At 43.2% G+C, this 22,838-nt stretch overlaps 1 protein-coding gene across 2 annotated transcripts in view; it reads left to right on the top strand.

The window, feature by feature from the left end:
* Nucleotides 1–22,838, top strand: part of FANCB (FA complementation group B) — a 494,704-nt gene that overhangs the window by 352,701 nt on the left and 119,165 nt on the right. For both annotated transcript variants that reach the window (XM_069637068.1, XM_069637067.1), the window contains one exon: nt 13,597–14,030. In XM_069637068.1, coding sequence (XP_069493169.1) covers nt 13,597–14,030 — 434 coding nt within the window. The remainder of the gene's footprint in view (nt 1–13,596; nt 14,031–22,838) is intronic.

Consider the following 22,838-nt stretch of genomic DNA (forward strand, 5'->3'; position numbering starts at 1 on the left):
CTTATAAACAGCCCTCTATCAAACTTTTGATTAAACAATACACTATGTTTATAGGGTCACTTGCTTCCCCACTATCCATTTTTGATTTTATACCTCTTACATATGATTTATCGTCATTATATTGTCATATACCACACCAGTTTGTATCAAAAATATTCATTTATTGTTTTCTAAACACATGGTTAATAAAACACTTTTTTTACAATTTTCTTTTCTATAACTGTAGGACGTCTCTATACAATTGTTAAATACACACACATATATCTCAATGATTTACAATTTCACTATGCACATCTAATAACCTGTAGTACTTCATTCTTTAACAATTTTTTTAGATAAAAATTTCATAGGGATCTGTTGTTTGCTCCCCTCTCTCATAGAGAAGTGCATCCCAGTCCATAAAACATTTCACTCTGTATTGATATCACCCATGCTTACTTTCATACTGCATTCAAACCATACCCGACTTGTTTCATTCCTTACACTCTTTCATACAACTCACTAGGAAATTCTTCAGGGGTAAAAACTTTTTTTATACCACATTTCATTTCGATGTACAGTTATGTATGTCTTCTTTTAGAATGTTTTCTAAGGATCCACTATCAATGAGGTCCATTCCATGAGGTCCAACCATCAAACGGATAACTATGGGAACCAAGAATGGGATATTCAAATTTTAGTGTTCGAATCAAATCCCGGTTTACATTTCTATTATGTATCACCTACTGCCTTTACTAGCAGCACTCAGGAGTACATTATTTAACTAGCTCCTTCTACACATCCATTAAAACACTCCGTCCCGCCATCTGACAAACACAGGCTACCAAAGCAGGGTAGGTTTTCCAATATTTAATTAAATTATTCTCAGTTTGGTCTCACCCGATAATTAGCTAATGTCAATTATTAATTATCTAGGATAAATTCTCATCCAATTACCTCAATCTTATTCACTTCTTCTTTTATTGTCTTCTTTGTCACCATTAGACCAGTTGCTCTGTTATGGCGACCTTAGTTGCTGGCTACCGGATACTGTCTTGAAACAATCTCCGTGCTCTTCCCCTATTTAGAGTGAATAGTACAGATTTAACTTTACCATTTTTCTATTGTTTGGCCATTTATCTTTCATTTGCTGTTCACCTCTTGCATCATGTCATCTTAAATTTTCTCATACTGACCTGATCTTATTGTAGATCTGGTTCCTAATGGTAGAGTGGGCTAGCAGCTTCTGCGGTCTTACTCTCTAATGTTAGGCATGAGCAAAGTCGTCCAATCCTTCCTTCATGCCATGTACTCCGTATCTATTTTTCTACAATAGACAAACACAAGGCGCACTGCGTTTTACTCTTTATAGATTATCTACTTTTTGGAAGCCTCTCTCTTCCCTCGCTAGCTGCGCCGGTTTGATGTTCATACCTGTGTCTTTTCTTTTTAATGTTCCGCTCTTTCCAAGTTCCACGGTTTCAACTTTTGCCCCGTCTGTCTCGGGGTGTATCACGTTGTCTCACACCGCTGGCGTCTATCTCCACCTCTGGCCATTTGTGGTTGCCTGCGTTCCCTTATGTTGTACGTCTTTATATACTATTTCTCTGACCATGTGACAAATTCGTCACGTGATCCAGGGACGCTACGTTCACCGTTCGCCTCCTTTTTAACTCGTTTGTTTACATTGGCTGCCTTCGGCCCCCTACTCGCTCAACTCGAAGGCTCTGCAACCCAGGCGAGACACTGTCAACCTGGCCCCACGCTCTAAACCGGGCTGCGCGGCACCCACACTCGCCTAGCGAAGGTATATTTTGGAGGCTGCAGGGCCAACTTACTGTTTCGCCCATGTCTTTAAGGGGTCAGTGAATTATCACTGTTTTCTCATTCAGACCTAGCTCTGTGCTTTTTGTAAGGAAAATCAATTCTTTCTCTTTTCTAGCTAATTTTCTTCTGTCAAGATTAGAGTCATTTGTTTGCTTCACCTAATATACTACTGACCATCTCAAATCTTCCGCTTTATGTACCATCTCTATAAAGTGTTCCACTAGGGGAGCAGAATGCACTCTATTTTTTATGCAGCTTTTATGTTCTGTGATGCGTGTTTTGATTTTTCTTTCTGTCTTCCCTATGTAGATCTTTTTACAGGGGCACCAGATCACATACACAACAAAACTAGAGTTACAATTCGTCAGCACTTTTTGCTTCCAAAGGCTTTTAAGACCTAAGTCAATTTCCGTAGTTTTTTTGGTTTGTTGACAGCAGACAGAGGACCCACATGGATAGTGTCCTTCTGGAGCCCGCAATCCCCATGTTTCTGTTAGGGTCAACAGTGGTTTGATCTGCTTAGTAATGTCGTTTCTCATGATCTGATCTTTTATCGACCTGCTTCTTCGAAATGCCCTCAGTGGTCTCTGTAATGGTACTTTACCTTTTTCCAGAATTCTCCAATTTCGATGGATGATCTTCTGTATTCTGTTGGAGAGGGTTCTATAAGTGTTAACAAACACTATGTTCTCTTTGTTTTTTCTTCTAGGGTTTTGTTCCAGAATTGCGCCTCTGTTGTTATTGTCGGCTCTCTTCATGGCCCTTTTCGTCAGCCTAGTAGGATAGCCTCTCTTCTGTAGATCACTTCTCAGTCTCAGGGCTCCATCATTCGTGCTGTTCTTTTTCAGCCGTAGAAAACTGGCCAAAGGGTAAATTATCCCGTGTGTGTGTCGGATGAAAGCTGGTATAGTGCAATAGGGCATTGCGATCCGTGGGCTTTTTGTATGGTTTCACGTACAGTTTTCCTTTCTCTGTGTTTACTTTGATAGTGAAGGCAAGCGTCCCCAGCCAGCACGATCCTCCCCGCAATGAGAGACAATGACGGACTCTCCCAAGTCGGGAATAAAGCCAAGAAAGAGTGCGGGTGAGCTTAAATGGGAGTTTATCAGAATAGGGCATGCAAAGAACTCTGCAAACTCCGAGAGCGCTCTGTCTGACAATAGCAAAGACAGGCGTATATATTTACAAAAAACATCATAAGAACCTACATACTATAGGGGGCACAAGTTCAATGGGATTGGGTGGCGATGACTAGCTATAGGTGCTGCTGCAATGTGGTTGGCCTTGGCTGGAGGACGTCACTGGTCAACCTCGTGGGTTGGGCTGAGCCTGGCAGGTTGGCTGAGTTCATCCGGGCGGTGTTGTTGTGCCATCGCGACCAGTGTCAGAGATGAATGTCTTTTCCTGACTTATTTGCCCTAGGCCATGCACACCGCAGTCATTCAGTCATTGCAATATTATCTTCTTTAGTAAATCTTCCAATAGGTTATTCTACAGGTTAATGCAACACAGGAGGAATGCACCTTGTGAGGGGTCTGTTGGTAATACGTCAGGACATGGTTACCAGTGTCCTGTTGACCGGGGCCATAGGTCGAGGTGCTAAGCTTCAGGGCCTGGGACGGGCGGTACAGGTCTTTCTGTCTTGTTAGAAGTTATGGATGTGCCGCTGTGTGTTGTCAACGTATTGGGTGTCCTGATTGCACAGGGCCATAAGTCTAAGATGATCCGGTGGGTTGTGGGGTTTACGAGGGGGCGCCTTTGGAAGTGTGTGTTCAGGCAGAGGTTTACTGCTGTGCTGTAAATAATGCAGGTGGCGGGCCGTGGCCTTGGGTGCTGCAGAGGGGGCTACAAATCTTTGAAGCGGCTCCAGTCTGGTTGGGGGAGGTGGAGCAGCGCGGCGCGGGCCTCTGCTCCCTTGTTTGGCAGCCTTCGCAGGGCGGGAGGAGGAATGGCCTTGCACATATTCACAAAAGGTATCTTCCTCGTATGTTGCCGACTTTAGGTAAAAACATCACAACCATTTGAACACTCTATAATACTTATTCGGATCATTTTAAAACATACATTTCAACTTTGCTGGATGTGTCTCGATTATATCCAGTCTGAGCACCTTATTCGTACACTATGTTTTAACAACTACAGTATTTAGTTATATGCATATACATTTGCAGTAAGTGAGGTAGTAGTGAGGTTGGTGGAGTACATAGAAAATGACCCGCCACTGTACGTGACGGTGGTGGCACATAAGGGGCTTAGACATACACACATGACAAGTGCATTCTCGCGCATCCTTCACATGAGCCCTCTGTAAGGTTACATTCGTCTTCTCGTGTACTCTAGCAGCATTAGTTCGGTTATGGCGCAAAACCATGGCGTGTACGTTTCCCAGTGATACACGTAACAAATAGATCCCTGGAACGCTCCTTCATTATTAGTACCCAACTGCAGTGGTGTGGGCTCGCCATTGCTTATATCATGGAAGCATGCTTTCTATGTTTATACATTTTACGGGTTTTTGTAATATAAGAGATTTTGTGGAGAAAAGCATACTTTGCAAGTGGTCTTGGCATTAATATGTAGAGACTTTCTGCCATCTGATGACCATTTTACCGTTCTTTTCATCGCCCAGGCCCGCTGGCCGGGTCATGCTGTGAGCGATGATACACTGCGGAAGGTGAACTGTTACAATGTTAGTATCTTATGCTAGCTCATGTCCATCTTGTTCGTGGGAAGGGGCTCACAGCGGATCTGCCAGGGTGCTGTGGCGACAGGGATAACTGAAACTCTCCGAGGGTGGGGGCCGCGCTACAGTGCGCTGAGCTCACACCATCTTTAGTAGACAAAATGGTTTCGGGGGCCTAGCTAAATTTAATACGTGCGGGCAATGTCTTCAACAGGTGAGCCATCCACCACCTGGGCCCTGGTGGTAAGGAGGGGACGCCCGACGATCCATGGCCCTCACCTGGGGTGGAGATGTAGGCAAGGGGGGGTCTTTTGGACCACTCCTCCCCTACAATAGTCACATCCAGATAGTTGATCTCCACTTTGCTTAAATTTTCTGTGAATTTCAGATGTTGGTTTTGTCGGTTGATCCACTCGAAAAACCTGCTGGCGGTATTTTCTTCCCCTCTCCAGATGATAAGTACATCGTCTATGTACCTTCTCCATAGCAGTATATTTGCTTTATATGGATTGGTATCATTATAGATGCAGTGTTTCTCAAAAGCCTCCATATAGAGATTGGCGATACTTGGAGCCAGGGTTGCCCCCATGGCCGTACCTTGTACTTGTTTATAAAAAGTACCATTGAAATGGAAATAGCTTTCCACCAATGCCAATTCGGCACACCACATTATGAAAGATACTGGGGTGATGGTATTCATTGTCTCTGTGAGTAATCTTTCTTCTAACACTTCAAGCGATGCTTTCTGGGGTATATTCGTATATAGGGCTACTACATCCAGACTGATCAAAATCTCAGTAGCATTATCAAATGGTCTACCCTCGATTTCTTTTATAATCTGTGTAGTGTCTTTTACGAAGGAAGCCATTTCCCTGACCATCGGTTGCATGAAATGGTCTGCAAATTTGGATAATGGCTCTAAGATTGAATCGCACCCTGAAACTATGGGTCTTCCCAGTGGTCTAGTCAAGGATTTATGTATTTTTGGGAGTATATAGAATTGTGGAATCCTTGGTTTATCTACTATGAGGAAGGCAGTTTCTTTTTTCGTGATCCATCTTCTTTCCTCCGCTTTTATCACTTTGTGATGGATTAATCTTTCCAATTTTTCTGTTGGATTCTCTTCCAGTTGTAGATAGTTGTTTTTATCTCCTAGTTGATTCATACATTCATCTATGTAGTCTTTTCTATTTAGTACCACCGTGGGCCCACCTTTATCTGCTTTTCGAATGATTATCGAGTCGTTGAATAGCAGCGTCTTGAGGGTAGCTTTTTCTGTCTGGTTAAGATTGTGAAAAGTTTTCTCCATTTTAGTTTTCTCTTCCAATGTCGCAACTTCTTGTAACACCCTACTTTCAAAGACCCTGGCCTCTGCCGTTTGGGTTTGTGTTGGAGGACAGAATTCCGATTTCCTATATAACCCACTATCTGGTTCACTATTGTCGATTTTATCATCGAAATATTGCTTGAGGTGGATCTTTCTCATGAATTTGGAGAATTCTTCTCGAAACTTGAAGCGATCATGTATGTTAGTGGTGACGAACCCCAGGCCTTTATTCAGGACCTTTGTTTCTTCCACAGTCAATACATAATCGGATAGGTTTACCACAGTGTCTTCATACTGCGTGTCATTACTCGTTGGTCTGGGTGCCATTCCTGTTGGTCCTGTTCTAAAAAATGTTGTTGTCCACTTATGTTTCCTCTATTGCTGTTCCTTCTTGTACCGCCACCTCTTCTAAGGCCTCTCCTCCCTGTATTGAAATTAGAGGCTCGTCCTCTTCTGCCTGTGTTGTTGCCTTCCCCCGTGCTATCTTCACTGGAATTATATAGGTTCCTCTGAACTTAACTCGTCTTTTGGAATTACCTTGTTTCTGTGCTTGTTCTTCTTGTTCTTTAGTGAAATAATTATCTTGGGTAAACGGGAAGGCTTTCTCATGGGTAAATTGTTGTATATCTTTTTTTAGACGCCTAATTCGTTCTGTTGTTAGATCATCTTTGAATGTCTTCATTTCGCTCAACAATTCATCCAATCTCTTTTTATATTGTTCAATAGGGACGATTTTTTTTATTTCTTCCTCCAATTTTTTTAGGTCTATGGCTATTTTTTCTGTTGTCTGTTTTGCGGTATCGATTATTAGGATGACCCAATCCCTGCCACATTTATTACCAATGTAGCTCCACTGTAGCAAAAACTCCTTATTTTCTAAGAAAATCCTCGGCTCGTTTCTTACTACGAGTCCCATTGGTAGTATGCTATTTCTCAAATATTCTAACATAATACTACCATGCAATTCCGATCTAATTAGTCTCTTTTTAATGTGAGTTAGTTTGTCCCAACTAGTCAAGTTAGACGTATCTCTTAATTCACCTCCAAATAAAGTTGAATTGCTAAAGTTGAATTGCTCTGTAGAGACTGCCAGACATGTCCTCACACAATGCTCCCAATTAGTTATGGAATATATATATGGTTACAGTAAGTTTGTAACTTCTATTTTATTTATAGAAGGAAACCAATTCTGGGCTGCATTTTTTTCTGGCGAATCAGTAGTAATGTCAGGAGCAAGTTACTATGTATGGAAGAAAGCACTCCTCAAAATACTTTCCCAGAAGTTGGAAACATAATGACATAGTTGTCCAATCATCTTTTAAATATAACTGAATTGAGTGATTTTAGTGTTCTTTTAATTATTTTAACATAACCGAACTAATGCAAATATCTTATTGGTTGGATCAAAGCCTTAATAAAAATCATTTAATAGTGTGTCTCAATGCTCATATTATTGTAACTTTTATAATTTATGTTCTATGAATAATGTATATATGCTTAAATATGATTCATGGATTATTAGATTGCCTTTTCTCGATGACGCACTGAGTAATCTATATGCTTTATCTTTTTTATATTGATATTATTTTATAATTAAAATTGTAATGTATTGTGTAAAGGGTTGGACCTCACCTCTGCATATTATCAGGTGAGGCTGCGTGAGTATTCGAGACATTTGACAATTTTCAGTACGCTAGAGGGGTTGTCCAATACAAAAACAATGCTGTTTGGACTCAAATCAGCTGCTTCTGTTTTCTAAAAGTTCATGCATCATTTGTTTGATGGAGATGAAGGTATTTTGTGTTTTCAAGACGACATTCTAGAGTATGCAGACAGTTTTGATGGACATAACAAGTGGCTAGAAGGAGTATTCAAGAAGCTACGACTGCAGTAATGACTTTGAGCCATGAAAAATGCAAAATGTACCCCTTAAGTGCCAGGCTATTATGCAAGTCTATGTTAATAGGCAGGAAATTGAATATCTTGGGCATGTCATCTCCATGGAAGGCATACGCCCCAAGAAGAACCTGGCCGAAGCTATTAAGGGAGTGGCAAGTCCTGTTTGTCGGAAACAAGTACGAAAAGTTCTTGGCATGACCGATTACTATTCATAATTAATTCCTGATTTTGCTTAAAATACTGTGGTCGTGAGAGAGTTGGTCAAAGTGAAGGGGACTTTCTTCTGGGACAGCACCTGTGAGGAGGAATTCAATTTTATAAAGATAGCGTTCGCAGAAGTACTCGCTTGACAGAATTTCAGGAGAGGGAGAAAAACTATCATCACAATGGATGCTAGTAATGTTGGCCTGTGAGCAGTTCTGACCCAGGTGGAAGGGGGAAATGAGTTCCTCATTGCGTTCATGGCAGGTTGTTGAAAGGTGCTGAAAAGAGCTATTCCACCATCGAGAAGGGGAAGCACTTGCAATTAAATGGGCTGTTGAGAAATTTAGAAGTTCTATCTGGGCAACAAACTTTGAATTTTCTACTGACCAAAAGCCACTGGTGGACATAACATCCAAAGGGTTAGACAAGGTCTCAGCCAGAATCAGGAGGTGGGTACGCCGACTTCAGGAGTATAATTGTTTTGTCAAATACCTACCAGGAGTACAGAATTATGCCACAGATTGCTTGTCCAGAATGACGTCTGTGGAAGAGAAAGAGGACAAAGAGGAGTGACAGGAAGTGGTTCTGGATGTGTCTACCTTGCCTATTCCTCGCGAGGAGGTGGAGGAGGCCATGAGATGAGATGTTGGTTTGTGCAAGGTCATGGACCATCTAGCAGAAGGGAGGCCTAGTTAAAGAAATAATATGAAGAATTGGGCATGTCTTCTTTGTGGAATGTGCAGGATGAACTACGTTTCTAGAGTGGGATGCTGAAATTATTTAACAATATTGTTCCACCCAAAGGAGTGCAGAAGCATCTTATAGCACTTGGACATGAGGGTCACCAAGGCATTGTAAAGACTGCACAGAGCATAGGAAATGATGATTGGTAGCCGGCCTGTGATCTGCAGATTGAGAGGGCCATACACGATGGTGTCCTTTTGTGAAAAAAGCAAAACAAATGTGTATTGGTTACAGATGTCCCATGGCAGTCACAGATATCCCACTGCGACCGTGGGCCAAATTAGGGATGGATGTGCTGGGTCCCATTTGGAGTGATGGCGTGCAATCTTTTTGCCTGATCCTGATAGATCTGCTCACCAGGTGGGTAGAAGTTGTGGTAAAACCGCATGCAACTGCAAGAAGTGTGATTGAATTCTTGGAGGAATTGTGTGCCCGAGAAGGATATCCGAGTGTTACTGTGACTGACAACAGGTCGCAGTTCAGATCTAGACCGATGGAAGAGTACTGCCGCCCACAATTGATAGTACATAAATAGAGTGCCATTTATCACCCCCAGACCAACGGGATTGTGGAACGCTTCAACAGGTTCTTGAAGGAGGCCATAAGGTGGTGTGGGCTAATGCAGGGACTGGAAAGTTGCAGTAAAGGAATCTGTGAATACTCACAGGTTTACCCCCCACAGCACCACAGGGTTTTCGTCTTTTGAACTCAGCAACAGGAGAAATGCCAATACCAAGCTGTTGCCCCCTTGGATGGGGTGTTCTCCTGTTACAGTGAGTAAGATGGAGAGTGTTGTGAACATTATCAGGAGGAGTCAATTGAGAAACAAATGGTTGCATGATGGACATGGTGTGAGGGAAGGTCTCTCTCCTGAAGTGGGGGACACTGTAGGGATCAAGCTGCAGGTGGCTCTTAGGAATAGAGGAATAAAATGGCCATAACACATCAGAGTGAGAGAAGTGTTCCGGTATGCTGTTGGGACAGAAGACAGAAGAGTGTGGAATATGGAGAGAGTGATGTTGAAGAGAAGGAAGTGTGCTGGAGATGTGAGGTCTGATATGGTTTGTGACGAGGACACATGTAGTGATTTTTCCTTGCTGAGTACAACAGATGAACAGCCTCCCAGTTCGAGTTCTGAGAGCAGGTATCAGAAGTCAGGGTATCTCAAAGAATATGTGTAGGGGAAAACAAAGCAGCCCTGGTGATGGTGGAATGTTGTGAAGAGAAAGGGGTGTGTAGTGCTTGCTTTCTACATCGCATGGACGACTGTGCGAGGCTCCACTGTAGGGGTTCTCCCTACCACTTATTTTACAATATATTTAATCTCATCTCCACTTCCGAAATCTGTACGCTAGCACAGCCAATGACGAGATCTATAAAAGGATAATAATATAATCCCAAAAATGTTTATGTGAAACAGACAAGTTGTGTCCAGTTTGATCTCGTGTTCATTTTGAATGCAATAATTGTGGTCTATGGGGTGACCCATTAGATTTGGATTCCTGTTGGCATTGCAGATGCTGAAGCTGGTCTTGGGGATTTGCAACTTTTAAATCAGTTTAGTTTCATGAGGGTAATGGTTTCTCTGATAAATCACTGAACATGCTGTATCAGTGCCCTTGATTCAGGTTCTCCCCATAGTTTAGCCTGGCTAACTAATTCCTTAATCCCAATGTAGACACAGTCCCACTGCGCTTTGGAACATCTGAGTTACGGGGTGGGGTTACACTACCTGGTTCCTAATATGAGAACCAAACACTGATCTCCCCCTCCCCTGGATAACCACTTAAACATGCAGCGAGGCACTGTGGCATTCTGAAACAGAATAGAGGTAGATAAAGGAGCTGGAGAACGGGGAATCTGATGAAGGTTAAATATACGAAACATGTAGATCAATAATTTGAGTAACTGCAATATTCAAACATGTCCTTTCTTAATATTTTACGGTCATGTTTTTTTTTTTTAAAGTAATACAAGAGAAAATATTTTTCGAAAAGACCAGCATAATCCACTTGTGCCAATTTTTAATGCAAACACTGGGATGCGTTGGTTTGACCATTGTGTCCGGACATGTGAGTGACTGCTCTAGCTGCCTTTTTAGTGCACCACATTAACTACATCTAAAAAATAGTGTGGTTGATATATATTTCGTGAATTGACGTCCCAAAAATCCCCAGCAACTCAATTGGTTAACCATGACTCTGTCCCATGTAAGGAGCCATCTTACATATCAATATGGTCTTTTGCGTATGTAGTCTGCCATTTCCCTATCCTCCATACCTAAAGTACTTTATATTAAGGGGTGATCAAGTAACCGTTGTATTCTATTGCTTTTTTTACTCTTCTTTTATTTTGTAGTTTTTAAAATATGCTTTACTTGAATAACTTTAGCTTATTTTAAGGAACATTGAGTATAGGTATACCTACAGATCGTCATATGATTTAATTTAACCAAACATTTCTTTCCACAACATAAAGAGTTATTATTACAAAGGCATCACTGTGTGCTCTGCTTCCTTAACCCCAAACTGATAAAAATGGCCATAACCCCAGTAGCTCCCAAACACTGCTCTTTTTCGTCTAATGTCCGGTTCTGTCCCCAAAAAGACAAGTTTTGCCTCCATCGGCTTTCAAAACGGAGCTGCAAGATGCAACACTTCAGATAAAAAATTCTCTGTCTTTTTCTGCAAACGCTCCCTCATTGGTCCCAAATGGCACCAACTTTGTCATAAGTAATCATGATGGCATTGGTTCATTCTTAGTGAATCTTGACCACCAGCAAATTATCATAAGACTTGGATCAGTTATCCAATGCTATTACTTTTTATTTTTGGAAAAAAATTAACACAGCCATACAAAGGCACATCAGAACTACACGTACAAGGTCAGAGCAAGGAATGCGCAACAGATCATAAACAAGAGGGTGTATATAGGACACTGTGGAGCATCAAAGAGCTATTCTTGACATCAACACAACGAAAGCGTTTGAGTGATGGCATAGGTTAGTAAACAATTACACCCTAACAACCACATAGTGGTCCAACTCACGATTGTATCGCTGTGAATATTTTGGTCAAATCTTTTGCCTGATATAAACTGATAAATGAGTGCCATGGGGAGAACGCACAAGACAATACCTCTAACAAGTGTAAGACGTGCAGGGCAGGAAAAGGAAGGTGTACGAGTCCTGCCTGTTGGGGCAGGGTGGGGGGGCAGGTTATCAGAGCATAAGATGTGTAAATCATTGAATGCCTTACAACAAATCGTGTATTTCTCACCAAAGCCACTCTTTTGGTGTGCTATATTTTCTCCCGTCATAAAACTCTGAAATCAATCTTTACACTAGGGGTTCCTATCTGACTTCCACGCCCTTAGTCTCTCTCTCTTCTCACAGACCACCTCTCTGAATAACCACTGCATAGCCCAGGCCCTAGCGCGCCTCCAGGCAGGGACAGATTATGTGAAAATAATCTGAGGAGGATTATAGAGTTTTCGGGACCACACAGTTGGCCACCAATTCCTTTTTTCAATACTTGAATGTGGTTTCTTTTTTGTGTTATTTAGAAGATCGGGTGAAGGGGAAGTTGCTGTGGGTGGGGCCCAGAGGGTGCTGGCTGGTGCGAGGGTAGTGAAGTAAGAGTAACCATGCATTCAAAATACAAAATCGAGACTTTGTAGGGGGAGTTGAAGACAGGTCCAAGGAGCAGTGGCAGTGGGTATAGTGAGCCAGGGAGGAGTCTCCGCCTAACCTCAGAACCCGTTGCCTCTGCTCACATGATCTACATCTGTACCACGGCAAGTGCGAGTATGTCTTCTATCTTTTGGTTCTTGTGGAGCCTTGCATCTGCAATGTGAAAAGCCAGTATACAATTACCAGATTGCTGACAAATAAGGCCTTAATAAGAGATACAGGGTATAATGAAAACCTTTTTTTATGTTAAACTATCAGTTTCTTAAACGGTTTGGCTCCTATGAGAACGACCGTGTGCTGCAAATGGTTCACTAAGAAGAAAGTCTTCAAGCGACTTCCTTCGAAAACATGCTTGTTTGGGGACTTTATATCCATCAGACTACATGATCAATATGCATTCTTTCATAGGTCATATTGAGAAACCTCATGTCTAGAGTGGGGGAAATTCTTAGTGTGTGAACAGGGCTGTGCTGAATGCTGTGTGGTGTTCCCCTGAGGTGCTCCTAGTTGTTTCCTCTTTTCATGTAGTTGATCAGCTATGTTGTGGCATTGTGAGTTGTCGGTAGCTATTTATGGAGAGGAATTTTGGTGCATATTCATATTTCTAGGATCATATTTTCTGACATGGGTACAACACATGGACACACATTGATATTACTGCAGTGTTACGCAGTAGATTTGTAGTGCACACGTAGACGCTGTGGATCTATAGCCGTTATAGAGGAACAACACATGATTGGTACCCAACTCTATGGTACTCATTTTATGATATCAAAAGATTGAGGGGCAGAGAGGACCTGCTCATGGATACTCATAATGTGGCCCTCTAGAAGTTTTATACTACAACTCCCATGAGTCTTCACTGTCGACTGTGCTGCCTGGGGATCAACGGAGTTGAAGTCGAAATCATCTGGAGGGCCCATCATGCTAGATGCTTTAGTTCACCAGCTACAGACCTAGACGGTTGATGTTAAATGTTAAAGGTATTTGTACCGCGCATCGTCACCAACGGAGTTGGTTCCCAGGCGCTCAGGCAAACGAGAAGGCGGGATGCCTACCTCAGCAAACAGCTCACAAGCAGGCATGCTTCATTCATCCTAAGCAAGACTTTCATTTTTATTTTCAAAAAGGTGAAGAAAGGAAATGGACCTCGGAATGTGCTCCGGAAACGATAATCATATGTCATTTTTTTCCGGCTCAAAAGTGTTTGTTATTGATTTTGTGTTGCTTCTTTTTTTACAGATCGCTGAGTGATGTGACTTTATCCCTTCTGATGGAGCAAGGCGTCTATCCCATCTCCCCAGTCACCTCGTGTCACGGTGATGTACTCAGACTGGCCAGGTTCTCCTCGACTCGACCCGTCTCCGCGCCCCAAATGGAGCCGCTGCCGAAGAGAGTAAAACTGGGTCAGCAGAGCAGAATGGCAGACGATGGCGGCGACGGGCCGGCGTCTGAGCGGGCGAGGACGGTCACTGCTGTGACTGAGCTGTCACCGCTGCTCGCCTTCCGGAATGTCACCTGTCTCGTGTTGCTACATGCCAAAAGGCGAAGGCCTCAAAAGGAAGGTTCCGACGGCGGCGAGAGGCTGACTCTAACATGTGGCAGAATTTCTCTACGACTGGAAGACGTTCTCACTGGAACATATTCGGCCAACCTGCCACGTGGTCACTGCGCAGGTAATTAGAACAGATTGACAAGACCGTGTTCACTTGGTATAACGCTGCCTCTTCACACATTTCTCTAAGGATAACGCGCGCTGTTTACAACGCCATTACTTGCGCTGCTTTTAGTGAAATAATAAAACGCCGCCTGCGTGTGCTCACTGACATGACGGAATGTCAGTGTTGTGTTAAGGGGATTTTTTTTTATCAGTCCTTCCAATTTGAAAACCTGTTTAAATAATTATGCACAATATTAATGTTGTTCCGATTATAAGTGATATTAACTGCAGCAGTCTAACATCAGTTAATATCATCGTGGTAACGACAATGATAGCAGATTGACAAGACTTTAGAAACACGTTGAAACATGTTTGACTGGACATTTTATTCGTTGTATCATTTGTTTTTTTTCATTGATTGCTGTTAGTGGGGTACTTCCGTGTCACAGGCACATTTTAAGTTGCACTGAGAGCGTGGGCTGACACTGGCCATCACATTTGCATTGCATGTGTTATTTATTGCTCGAGACACCATTTCCCACACCAGCAATTAGTTGACACACAATGAGTTGGTGTACCAGGCCACGCAAATAGTTTAGTTAATGGATTTCCCCAGCTACGTGATGTGTGATGTTGAACTGGGTTTGGCGTTGTTTGGATAAGGTACTTGAGTTGCATTCCAAACTAAATTGTTGACTCAGAACTGCAGTGTTTCAAGTGAGCTGCATTAAGAAATTGAAATGTGGCATGGGGAAGATATCTGTAGATCACTAACCCTCGCCCCCACCATTTCCTGCTGCACAAAACTGTTCCGCGAGGCCCCCACTCCCTTGCACTGTTTCCAGGTATGCAAATTATGGCCCATGTAAGCCTGTGGGAATTATTTCATTCTGGCGAACCTTTGTATAACCAGAAGAGGACAAGCTTTTATGATTTTTGTTAACATTAAATGATGCGCGTAATTCTATTTCTGAAAGGAAGGTCTGCTAATCCTGCCCCCCTTTCATAAATGCTCCATGCCAAAATTATAGTGCGAAGAGGTGACTTTGCTGAGATAATCTACATGCACGCTGCGCCCCACCTCTACATGGCACAGAGAAGGTTCAAATGTTACATGTGCATTCCTGACTGCTGCTGGAAAGCACAAAGTTCCAGCACGCACATGTGGCTTTTTAATCTTCTGCACCTCTGATATAAATTGTAATAATTGTATGTTTTAGTTTGGTGGCATGTTTGGTAAGCCATGCCCAGTTGTGGCTTGGGAACTGCTAAGGAAACCTAGTTATACAGCCACAGTAATTTGATGTCAGACTGTCGTCCCCTGCAGGGCACAGGAAATTCCCCATGGGCATCTCCCGCTGGGCATCTCCTGGGAACCAGTGCTTCAAGGGCAGCACTGACTTAACAAAGCTACCCTTACACTACGGTGCTGATCACTGTAGCCCCTTTGAAGTTAACAGGCATGGAAGGGAGCAGAGTTAGAGTAACCGGTGGGCAGAGGGAAGAGCCCCGGCATCTTGGTTTCTGTTATATCTTTCTTCCTCTTCCCTCCATTTTCTGCAGGAAAGGTACTCTGGGTGTAATGTCAGAAGTGAAAGTTGCCTTGTTACAACAACCTGAATTGGACCATTTACAGCAATCATGGTTTGGACCAATCAGCTGTGACATTTTGCTTTGAAAAGGAGTGGGGCATGCCTTCATTCTTTGGTTAATCTTTGTATCACCAAGAGCAGGGTAGACTTATGAACCTCTGCTGGCAATGCAGTGCTTTGTCATAGAGGTGGAGGCAGAAGTCATCAAAGGCAGAGACGAGCTCTGTCCCCTAACCATCTCTAGGGAACTTTGGGAGGAACCTCTGTTGGGCCAAGGCCTCACTGCTGGAACACAGGAGCAGGACCCTGTTAACAAGGGGTTGTGGATCCCTTCTAGGTGCCAGCCAAGCTCGTTGGAGAGGAAGTGCAGAACAGAGGTACTCACCTTGTCCCATGAAACGCTGAATTAGACTTCCATACAATCCAGGAGTCAAGGGAGAGATTGGTCCCATTTTCCAAATTGAACCGCTTGTGAGCTACACCGACCCGGATATTGTCTGTCAAAAGCTTCTTCGCGCAATGTGCCTTTGCCGTTTTGGCTACACCGTGTGTTGGACCCAGTCGAAAAGCTCACCAACAAATGCCGAATCACCTCGTCAGGAAACTCCTAGAATTCCAGCTCGAAGCTGTCGAACCCTCAAAGACGAGTGTAATATATAGTGAAGAGACCCTGTCCCACCTTTGGGGCCATACTGACTTTTAAGACCCCCCTTCTCTATCATTGTCTGGAAAGACACAATCTTGAACCTTTGGCATTGTGCCAATCAAGGGTCTGATTCACAAAAGCATTTTATAATGGTGAAATCCCATTGGAAAACGCTCTGTGAATCAGGCTCTAAGTACCTGAACACCCCTGCTCTTCTACCCAGCGTGCACTGTCACAAAAAGTTGCATTGTCTGTTTTTCTTTCTTTTACAGTGATGGGTTCTTTTAGGGATTTCTGGTTGGACTGATTGCAATTTACTGTTTAAGTCTATATTTGTATAGAACCTTGTTTGGACATTTTATATTGAACAATTGCACTAAAACTGTCTGGATTGCTAATGTTATCAGTTGCTGAAGATATAGTTTGCGCTAGCCACTGCTCCTCCCTGTAGTCCCGCAAAGCAGTTGTCATTTAGTTATAGCAGGTAAGGAAGATAGGCTATCTATGTAGGACAACTTTAGAATATAGAGGTTAATGTTGCTCATTAATATGTGCTGACTATATTTGATTTTACATGAGAAATGGAAAGGAGCATTGACAAATTCAACCATTTTATGTAGGCACGGGATGGACATTTTCCTGGGGCGGGGGACGGCTTGCCATAATTAGGACTTCGATCTCCTGGTTCGGAAAATGGGTAATTAATCTACTGGACATTGGACTTATTTTCCTTGCTTTCATTGCCCATCCTCTCCTCGCTTTCCTCTCTCTCACCTTATCCCTCCCACTTCTTTCCTTCTTTTCTCACTCTCTTTGGACCATCCCGTTCTGCCTTCCTGCTTTCCCTACTCACCTCTTTCACTTCTTCCTTTTTTCCCCGCTCACTTCTATCCCTTCCGTCCAATGTACATGTGGTCGGCTGGATGGGAAGGCGGGATGGTGGACGTGTGCTCCATGCAGGTTGGGGGATGGGCCTGTGCTTCTAAGGTGTGAATGGAGGACTCCATGTTTGGGGTAGAGTGGGAATGTGCCTTTAAGGATTTGGGGTAGCATGATGTCTGTTTGCAGATGGGGGTGGATGGAGATTGGAGAACTGGCCGTGAGGGTATTGGAATGTTTCCGTGGGTTCGGCTGGATGGATCGGTGCAGAGATTGAAATATGGGACTGTAGATTTAGTTCTGTGAAGACGGTGGTAGTGTGGATACCTGAGCAATGCAATTTACAAGCTGTCTAATTATTGAGAATCCTCCCAGAGCTCATTATGAGTAACCCAGTTTTGTGTTTTTTTTCAATTAATATTAGTCGCGTGGTGCTCGTTCTCCTCACCAATTGAGGACCTCCGAATGCATGCCTTACCTGCTAGTATAGAGCCCAGTACCTGCTAGTATAGTCCCCAATACTAGCTCACTGATGAACATGGATGTTCCCATATTCTCTCCTGGGACCTGCATGCTTTTATTCTGCCCCCCCATAGCACTTCCTTTACCCCTTCCTCACATACCCACTGCCCTTGACTAGCCTGCATCCAGCTTCACCGGCCGCTTGCTGATATTCCTCCCATCGCTGCATCCAATGTCTTGCGCCGTGTTCTGCTATCCATCAGGCTTGCTAATAGCTTACTTATTGGTCAATATTGCTTGATGGATACTGTGAATTATGCCAATATCCTTAACTGACAAAATCATCTTTTTGCACTTTTAATAGTGCTCTTAAATGGATCACCTTCTATCTTTGGTACAATATGCACCCTTCCTCTCTAGTCCTTGTGTTTACAACTGTGGAGTGCCACAGAGTTGCATCCTGTCACCATGGCTTTCCAAAGCCTACCATAAACCTCTTGCTGACCTCATCGGTCTGTTCAGATTCTCCTTCCAAACCTAAGCTGACATCCAAATCATCTTCAAATTGTGTGGAGCGCCTGTCGGACTCCTAACTCATGTATCCTTGCAAGTCTCCCTCCTTCCCTTAGCATTTAATCTGATCTGAAATGGTCAAAGGCTTTAAACGATCGCACCCTTCCACTCCCCCAGCTTTCCTCCAGGGGCGCTCTGAAATTACCAATTCAACAAATGAAAATACAATGATACTGTTTGCTAACATGCTTCTATGCAGATTTGTTTGGTTTAGTGTGTTATTTGTGCGCTATTCAAGTTACCGCTATGAAACAGTATTTTATAGCACTTGAAATCAAAACATGAGTACATATGCAACCAGCGCTGAGAAGATATGTGATAAAGTGCCAAAATTGCAGATGGGGTTTACATCCTGGCTTCAGTATTTACTATAGTGTGTGATCCTGGACATCTGATTCTATTTCACTGTGCATTTTCTGACAAAATAAGGAAGCCCTAGAAGTTTATCAATTTCTTCGTGTGCACTAGACAAAACAATCAATCATGGTTAAATACACAAAAGCTTCGCTCTGTGACTATTCACATATTGCGCATGGCACAAGTATTTGTCTCTTGTTATATTGCTGGCAACTTCTTATAATGTAACTAATTACAGTGATTTGTATTGTTGTTGAGAATTAGGCTGATGACACAGTATAGTTACATTTATCCATAGTGACATGACAGTGCCCCTGGAGCACCGATTGGCAGCCTTCGTGGACTATTTGGGACTCATTAATCTCCATACTCCTCCCTGGACAATATCTATTAATATTTTTGTCTTTAGTCTCCATTTGAAAGACTTTGAAACGTCCTTTTTAATTTCACAAACTACATATCCCATAATGCATGTTGTGGCAGTTCTCATTCCCTGGCTAGTCCTATGCAGCAGCCTGAGAACTGCAATCTCGGGAGCCTTGGAGATCAGTGCTGCTTTCACTTTCCCAGGACCAGAGATGGAGGAGGCAGATTACCTTCAGGTGTGATGCTGCAGGTGCTGCTAATGAGCATGCTTCAGCACAGGGCAGGTCAGTATTTAAGCAGCTGCCTGCAGGAGCACAGGGCTCTTGCATTGAGTTCACTCCCAGCCCTTTGTGCTTTGATCCTCAGATTTCTTCTGTTTCCTGTTGCTTCTAGAGCCTGTTTCTGTTCCAGTGCCCCTTGGTCACTGCCATGCAGCCCTGCTACTCTGCCTACACTCCCCTGCCTTCTGCCTTGAATCTCTGTGATTCCTGCATGGCAGCCTTGCTCCCCTGCTTGCAGTTTTCTGTTCCCTGTCTGCATCCCCTTCCTCTCTACCACCTGTTACCTTGTTCCTTGCCTGCAGTGCCTTGTTCTTTGCCCAAAGTCTGTGTTATCTGGCTTGAACGTCCACGTTTCCAGTCCTGAGTTTCCTTGGAATCTGCCTGCAGTACTGCTCTTGTTATTCCAGTCCAGATGTACAGTTCCTTGAATTCCCTGTTACCAGTAAGTGGCTCAGTCCTTGTTTTGCTAGTACAGTTTCAATCCAGAGTTTTCTTGTTCCTGGTCTATAGTCAGTTCACTGTTCCTTGATTCCGGTACTTAGTTTTTATCTGCAGTTCCAGTCTCTTGTACCATTTCACTTAGATTCTTTTCTTCTTGCTGTTCCTCTTTCATTCCTGATCTCTGTCCGGAACCTTTTGACTTCTTATTCTTCCCTGGATATTTCTGTTACTGTTCGTGTCCTCACTTGTGCTTGTGTAATTCCTTTGTTCAGAGTTTGGCAGCTTGGTTTCCCAGATGGGCAATCTCTGCCCCTTTTCTTTGTTGGGTTTCAGTATTGTACACTGTGCCATATTGTCAACACTGTGCTGGTTCCTGCTTCAGGTGGTAGTCATTGTTCAGTTCCTGCTGGACCCGTACAGGCTTCAGTCTTGTGAGTACTATTTTCTTGCCTGTGCCTTAGGGTCCAGACACAGACACCCACTCCTTCTGCTCCTTTCCATGAGCATTCAGAGTGGGGCCCTGTAACAGTAACCAGCTGAGAAGGCTAGAATTTCACTAGACCCTGTGGGAGACTCTTCCCCCATTCTGCGTACACCCCAAGTGGGGACCTGACGTGTTTGTCTTACTTGTACTCCCTGCCCCTTTCTGTTCACTGCCTTTGTTGCCTGACTGTAGTTTTTGCCTATCCTTTCTGGTCAGCAGGATTCTTTACACTCTTGTCTTGTGCACTTTTCTCCCCTCAGCTTTGTGGGCACGTCCCTGCCCTCAAGCCCTTGACGCATAGATCTTTGGGTTGTGGTTGGTATAAGTACATATTGGAATTGGTGGAAGCGGGAAAGTGGTGGAACTGTGCACCAGGGGTAACGTGTGGCTTTGTGTTGCGATTAACCAGACAGAGCAGACAGTGACTCCGTGGGTGGGCATAGTGACCGGATTTCATCTATTGAAAACGCTGTGAAGCCCTGTCAAAACCTTTGGCGAATCTACTTGGGCAATACACAAACAAATCGACCTTTTAGGTCAACAGAACAGTCCACAGGAAGCTAGTTCAAACAGATACTTGTTATTCTGTTTGCATTTATGTTTGCTCAGGGCTGGGGGGAGTCGGACTATGTATGCCCCTCTAGCCAGTCAGGTGTGCCTCTCCCATATCTGAATTGGTATACAGACTTCCGAATATAGACTCTTGGGACTTTTCTGTACCTCTTTGCTCCTTTTGCACTATTGAATGCATACTTTAGCACACCTTTACGGGCCTTGATATTTGATATTTGCCATTGGATTGGTCTTATCTTTTTAATGTTATTTTTATTGTTGGGAGTGTTATACCAGTGTATCAATTATGATTATTTTTTTAAAGGTTTACATGTTTTTTTTGGTATACTTTTTGATACTTTTAGCTGTACCTTTGTGGACAATAATCTTTTATCATTCCTATTGTACTGTTCTTGTTTTTATATTAAATGTTTTAAAAAAAATGGTAAACGGGAAATCGGAGACCCCGATTGTGGGGGGAGGGCAGAGTAAAGTTTCAAGATTATTTAAACCTATAAATGAGGTCAACCAATTAATCACGAAATCAAGGATTTCCTGCACGATATTGATGGCCCAATAAACTTTGTAAACCCTTTTGGTTGCAAAGACGTTATCCTTGCAGCATATAGGATTTTACCAATACCGGGCCACAAGGAAGGGGAAGCCCTTGATGAATTTGGACTCTAATTGTGTGGTCATGGAAAAAGATGATTTGATTTCTCTGTGTGACCCACTCCCAACGGGGGGGGGGGAGGCGGGGAAGCAGCAGGGCCTGTGAAGTCTAGAACACATATTTCAAAAGACCACCACCTAGCACAGTTCGAAGTACCTTTGGTCATAGAACAGGCAGAGGGTAAAACCTTTACCTTCAAAGTAAACAGCCTGGTATGGAAATAGGATCAGGAGCCCAGTTCCAGAATATTGTGGAACTGTAGCCCCTGTGCCAGACCAGTCTAGAAGAGACATTAGGATAGAATATGAACAGGTCAATTTAGTGGGCGATCGCCAGTCATCCCTCACAGGATTAACTCAGGGAAGGTAAGAGAACAAGCTCAAAGGCTAATAGCTGGCCACAAAAAAACAGCTCAGACAAAATTACACAATACATTTGAACAGCTCGCTTCCCCAAAAGCATTCTTAGCAACTAATGAGGAATGCGAGGCTGCACCTAAGAGGAAGATAAACACCCATGCGAAGTCGCAGAAATTCCTTGGTGGGGTCCCGTACAGGGAAAAGGAAACATGGGGTAAAAACCACAACCCCAGCCCCTAATTACTGCGAAATGGGAACACTGACATGTTTTTCTGACTTAGGTCCCAGAAGAAGTGATACTGTGTACAGCAAGGCATTATCTCAGTTAGAAAATAGCCTTTGTCTACTCAAGGAAATAATTACCAATACCATGGTGACCCAGTTGGGGGGTGTATTAGGGGAACTAAAGGGGTTAATCACCTCCTTGATTAAAAATACCATCCAGGATAAGGTGTTACACCTGGCCACCGCTAATCCTAAAACGATGAACAGGTGTTATTTTTCTGCTCCAAACATTGGTAGATAAGAGATACAATCAAGTGCCCCAGGTGACCGATGGCCAAGTAATTAAATTTTTGCAGTAGAAAATTAAATTTTTCCCTTCTAGTGTTCCTCTAAGAGCTACTGGGACACCAGGTAACATATATGGAGCACCCTCCTGCACCCGTTTATCAGGCCAAACCTTACTAAAGTGGGAAGAAGGCCTGGACTGCCAAGGGTATTAAATTATGTGGAACCAAATAGGAGAGGGGTAGGGATAAGAGATTCTTATTTTGTGATGGTCAATGTCCATAAACTTGCCACAAATACGTTGCCTTTCTATTATAAGTAGTGACATTATTCAGTGCACCAGGGATGCAATTCCTAATTAGGAGGTGTGATTTTTATCAAAGTGTCCCTGGTATCCCAAGAATTGGTAGACGATCTTCTGTCAATTGATTTTAGAACGTATCCTCCAGAGGGGACCTTGATTGGATTAAGATGAGGCACATTTCTGAATACCCTGCTAATCTCCCCAGAACAGCCACCTCCCCAGAACAGCCACCTTTGGGAAGAAGTGGGAGAACTATTAATTCTGTAAGATCCTCAGCCACCAACTGTACTATTAACACCAGAAGTGTGTGTCCCGGAACAACCCTTGATGAACAGGACTGACTGA

Source organism: Ambystoma mexicanum, chromosome 7p (assembly GCF_040938575.1).
Source record: "Ambystoma mexicanum isolate Mex_15411 chromosome 7p, UKY_AmexF1_1, whole genome shotgun sequence".
Classification (NCBI taxonomy): domain Eukaryota; kingdom Metazoa; phylum Chordata; class Amphibia; order Caudata; family Ambystomatidae; genus Ambystoma; species Ambystoma mexicanum.